Source organism: Jaculus jaculus, chromosome 13, assembly GCF_020740685.1.
Source record: "Jaculus jaculus isolate mJacJac1 chromosome 13, mJacJac1.mat.Y.cur, whole genome shotgun sequence".
NCBI lineage: Eukaryota > Metazoa > Chordata > Mammalia > Rodentia > Dipodidae > Jaculus > Jaculus jaculus.
The window spans coordinates 34,910,420-34,915,958 of NC_059114.1; the positions used below are offsets into that span (position 1 = coordinate 34,910,420).

The following is a 5,539-nucleotide window of genomic DNA, read 5'->3' on the forward strand; positions in this document are numbered from 1 at the left end:
GCACTCTTGGCTGCTTACCTTGGGCAGGTGGTTCTTCATTATAGGCCTTCAGCTCTTCCAATTAGTGACTGCTTCAAATCCAAGATCCCGTGAAGTTATAGGCATGTGAAGAGTAGCTGGAGCAACTATCTGCATCTCTGAGTGTGGGGTCCAGAGCTGGAGGAGGTTTGGGCAACAGGCATAGAATCCTTGAACAAGATGTGACAGTGCATAATGACATACACTGTGCTTTGCCACAAGATGGGCTTAACCGTCTCCCAAGAGCTCAGTGCTTCCCAGACACACCATGGAGCTGTCAGGAAGCACAGAAGGCTTTTTTGACTGGGAACCTTGGACAGAAGAGAAGACCGAAGTGAAGTGAGCTTCAGGAGCAAGTGAAATGACAACGAACCCTGCAGGTTGATCCTTCCTAGCCTGGTGTTGCCAAGGAGGACGATCCGCTCTGTGAAACATGGGCCAAGCTTTGGCTCTGACATACATGCAAAAATAGAAAGGGGCTGCGAGAAGAAATGTGTTTACTTTTGTAATTTCCCTTCTGTACCTCTTAACAGTATTAAAATCTCTCTGCAAACAGGCAGCAAGGGCCCCTCGGCCTCACTTCCACTGATAAGACCCCTTTCTCCCAAACAACACACACGTACAGGATTAAAACTTTAAGTCCTCATGGCAGCTACCTGGCCAGCTGGAACACAAGTTTAGAAGGCAGCATGAGGTAACGGAAAGAGTGATGGCTAAGGGTCTGTTACTCATGGTATAAACTGTGACAAATTTCACTCAGCACATTCATTTGAAAGAATAAAAAAATGGTTTAGATTTTTAAAATATGCACCAGGCTAAGGGTTATTTCACCCTTGGGGGTGACTGTTACTGTGCAAGAACATTTTTGACAACTTGAGGGGCATGATGTGCATCTAATAGACACATCACAAAGAATTATCTGATCCAAAACATTAATAATGCTAAAGACAAGAAAGCCTGATTTACACAGAAGTCCAGAGCCTCAGGGGAGAGAAGGCACAGGGCATCTTGGAGGAGGATGCTAAACCCTGTGTTTAGGTTATGAAGAATTCACCTGGTGGCTTTGTTTTTGCTTTTCCCTTGGAGCTAGGAGCTAGGAGCTAGGTTTGAATAGCTTTTGCACATGAGCATCTTTCTCCTCTTGGATCTGCCAAGGACTGATACAATGCAAACAGCACTACTGTAAGACATGGCAAAGACATAAATGTACACAGTTAATTAACCAAGTAGAGCTGGAAGGTGTGTGGTGGGACCAAGCACATGCCCATAACTCTGTCTCTCAAAGTCAGTGTTTCTGAGGCAACAGCACAAATTAACAACTGCAGGATGTGCTGGGCTATGATGAGAGCAGGCAGGAATGATTTGGGACACAAGTGTTAGGAAAGTAACCAGTTTGAAGCTAGTGATCTCAAGGCACATGAAAGGGTTAAGCAATCAGTGCATGTCATTCTTGTATCATTCCACATTAAGCCACTGGGCAATTATTACAAATAGTTACCTGTGGTTTCCAGTGGGAGAGGCAAGGACACTCCAGTCAAGAGGTTTTGGAGAAACAGGTGCAATGAAGTCATAGTCAAACAATTTATTTACTGTAAACTTTAGACTTTGCTCAGAAAAACAAGAGAAGCTGTCCCTCGAATCCCTGCCTAACGTCACTCCTTCAAGCTTATGACAGGAGTGGGGGAGAGTTCGTGTTCACAGCTAAAAGGTCCGAGACACTCGGGATTTTCAAGTCCAAGGGTGTGGGAAGGAAAAAAAAAAAAAAAAAACTCCTTCAGATACAAATTACCAGCAGCAGTATATTACCCCTAATACTTGACTAATGAGGTAGATACACAGAAAAGTTATCAAAACATAGAGACTCAGGTCCTCTAGGACTAACATCCTTCAGACATAAACTAAGTTCCACGCAGAGGAACTACTATACAATAAACATATAAGCACTCAAATACAATTTCTCCTTTTTACAGCTTAAAAAAAATTAAAAAATGGCAGAAGGACGCCCTCCTCCTGTAAATCTCTATACAATTAGATTCTAAATTTATTATACCCAAGTTAAATAGTCTAGTTAGAGCTCTGTTGGGGAGGGGTTCTTGCAAAGTAGAAAGCCTGCATCAGAGCAGCGAGTCATTTGTACTACAGTTCCTCCCTTGTGAATCAACACTATGGCTAGGCACAGTACCTTGACAGTTCATAAGGCCTTCGGTTCCTGGGGGGCCCTCACACAGAAATTCACTTTCTTTCTCCTGCCCCAGTTGGCATCCACCTGGCTCCGCTGTATACTCGGATTTGTCATTGCTGTTGCTGGAGTAGCCATTCCCATAGGCCTTCAAAGCATACCTGCGGAGGCACAGAAGCTCCTGGAAGGCAATCCTGAAATCTGGGCTCCGGCAGTAGATGAGGGGATTGAAAGCAGAGTTGATGTAGCCCAGCCAATTGAGAAGGATGTAAACTTCCTTAGGGATGAGGTTGTCCTGGATCACGTGCACAATGTTGACAATAAAGAAGGGCAGCCAGCACAAGGTGAAGGTGCCCATGATGATGCCCAAGGTCTTGAGGGCTTTGTGCTCCTTCAAGCAGAACTTGGAAGACCTGCGGAGTCCGTGACCGCTCCGCCCATCCTGCTCCACTTGGCTTAGGTTTTGGGTATGGAATCGCCCCTCAGACTTGTCAATCTTCTGGAGCTGCCTTTTGGCCACCTGGAAGACCCTGGAGTAGACGAAGACCATGACTACCAGGGGCAAGTAGAAAGACACAATGGAGGAAGCGATGGCATAGGCCTGGTTGGTGAAGAAGTCACAGCAGGTCTCTTTGGCATAGCAGTTGATGGCTTCCTGGTGGCTGGCACGGTACCAGTGCATCTGGATAGGTAAGAAAGAGGTAAGCCCTGACACAATCCACACCATGAAAATGACCATCCGGGCTTTGTTCTTCGTCAGGAGGCTGTGATACTTGAAGGGTGACGTGATGGCAAAGTAACGATCCACTGCGATCACGCACAGGGTCTCGATGCTGGCTGTGACACACAGCACGTCGATGGCAGTCCAAAACTCGCACCAGAAATTGCCGAAAGTCCACATTTTCATGAGGATATGGCTGGCCCCAAACGGCACCACCGCCAGGCCCATGAGAAGGTCGGCGCAAGCCAGAGAGGTGATGAAGTAATTGGTGACGGTCTGCAGTCGCTCGAACTTGGCAATGGCCGTGATGACCAGCACGTTACCAAACACGATGGCCAGGACGATAAGCGACATGACCATGGCCATGCCCACCACCCACGCCTCGTCGCGTTCCTGAGTGATGTCTTGGTCCCGTGCGTGGCTCCCGTTGGGCGTCAGCAAGAAGTCGCTGTGGTTCCCGGCTTGCCCCATGGCTCGGCTCGCTGGCTGGCAGGTGGGCGCGTCTCAGCGGGCGCAGCTCCGGCGGGGCGCTGCGGGCCGCGAGCGGGCGCCGGGGAGCCTCATCCAGCAGCCGTACGGAGGGCGCGGTGGGCGCGGCGGGTCGTGGGGCGCTCGGGCTCGCTCGCACGGCTCGCCCCGTCCAGCCTGCGCCCCGGGGAGCCGCCGCCGAGTGCGCGCTGCCCGTTATGTGCCGGCACTCTCGGCGACCTGCCTCCCCGTGACGCGCTCCAACTTTCGGCCAATGGCGCGCCCGCAGCCGCGAAGGGGAGAGGCTGCGCTGGGCGGGCGGCGCTCCCTCACCTCGCCCGGCCCCTCCTGGCCCTGGCCCGGGCGGCGCCCAGCGGCTCCCCGAGGGCGGGCCCCCACTCCCTCCCAGCCGCCCGAGCCAGCCCCAGAGGGCTCCCTGCGGGGCTTCTGGGCTCCCCAGCCAACCCGGGCGCCCTTGGCCCTTGCACACCTACTACCTGTCTGCTCTGGGCATCCCTGCCACCAAAGGCCTTAGGGCAGCTGCAGTCACGCCACCCCCTATTCGGGAAGCAGAGACGAGAATGCCCACCCAGACACGCACATACAGGCACAAATGCACCCCGACAGGCGTGCTCAGGCTTATACCGATAGACACCGAGACACACCCGCCCAGCGCACCGACATGCACTCCCTCGCCTGCTCACACCGCTGACAACGACAACACAGTGACCCTGTCCCGCAGGAGAGGCTCCCAGAAACACAAAGAGCGGCGCTCAGAGAAAGAAAGAAAGACACACACACACACACATACACACACACGGAGGCGTGCGGAGCCACGCAGGCAAGGATACCCCGATCCAGAAGCCTTTCCCCACAGCACCTTTTAACGGACACCCTCTTTCTGCCACTCCCAGACACTTTCAAATATTTGGCAAGACCACAGGAGGTGACTTCAACAGCTGCAGAGCTCCTCTGAATTCTCTTTGTCAAGTACTTTTGGTGCCCTTCTTGGGAACTTGCAAGCATTGAGACAGTAAGTTTACTCTTTGGTGTTTCAACAAGAGTTTTGGGAGAAGAGAGGAAGCTGTATGATTTTGTTTCTAATTCTTGAGAATCACTTCCTTGTAATCAGTTGGATAACCAGAGATACAGTGAAGATAAAATTGAGATAATTGTAATGTCATTGCAACAACACCAACAAAAAAATTTTTTATCTGCTGGATGCTTTGTTCGTGTGTGAGATTGTGCCATGTGCAACTGCCACCATTTGACTATTTCTGACTCACAGAACTGGTAGTTTCAGACAATTCATAATATTGAAAATGTGTTAGCATGGAGAAGCTTGAAGCTACAAAAATACTAGATAATTCTCACCTTAGAAAAGTCAGAACCAGCATTAAGAGTAAGGCCTTTGTCTATGAAATACTATTCCTTGCAACTGGCATATGATTTGGTTGGGGAAAAAATAGTTTTCAGGGTTTGATTCCACATATCTTAAGTGGTGTCTTTGAAAAAGTCAAAAGTGTTTCCGTGCAGTGTAACCAAACATGCTTTGTAGATTACATAATACCATAATAACGGCTCACATCTATGGAACATTCTGCTATATACTTTTTGTGCATTGTTGCATTTAATCCTTCCCAGTCTGATGGAGGGGGAGGGACTATTTTTAGCTTAATTCACAAATGGGGCCCAGAGAAGCAAATAGCTTGCCCAGGGCTGAATGGCTAGACAGTGCCAGAAGCTGGATTCAAACCCAAATCCCAGCAACTCTAAGATCCATTTTTTCCAGTCGTTTTGGTGCAGTGCATTATTCCAGGTAGTAAAAAGAGTGGAGGCTCAGGAACCTGGACTTTCACTTTCCTTAGTTAAACCACAAAGAGGGAGCCCAAGTTCCTTGTCTCTGAAGGAGGTGGAGGTTAGGGCACTGCCATTGGGAAGAGTGACAATCAACTACTACAAGAAATATGACTGCGTTTCATAATATAAACACAAATTTGAATTTGCCACTGAGTATTATATATAACTTAAATCACTTAGAATACACTGTTTCCTCTATCAGAACAATAAAATATTTCAGAACAAATTAAGTGTAGTGTTTACTTCAAAAATAAAGCTCAGAAACAAAACATGTTCCCTTTAATTTCCTTCAA

General features: G+C 48.8%; 1 protein-coding gene across 1 annotated transcript; it reads right to left on the reverse strand.

The window, feature by feature from the left end:
• Positions 1–1,585: 1,585 nt before the first annotated feature.
• Positions 1,586–3,404, reverse strand: Adrb2 (adrenoceptor beta 2). Its single transcript, XM_004664751.2, has one exon. The coding sequence runs from the start codon at positions 3,387–3,389 to the stop codon at positions 2,133–2,135; it is 1,257 nt and encodes a 418-aa protein (XP_004664808.1). The 5' UTR covers positions 3,390–3,404; the 3' UTR covers positions 1,586–2,132.
• Positions 3,405–5,539: the final 2,135 nt, after the last annotated feature.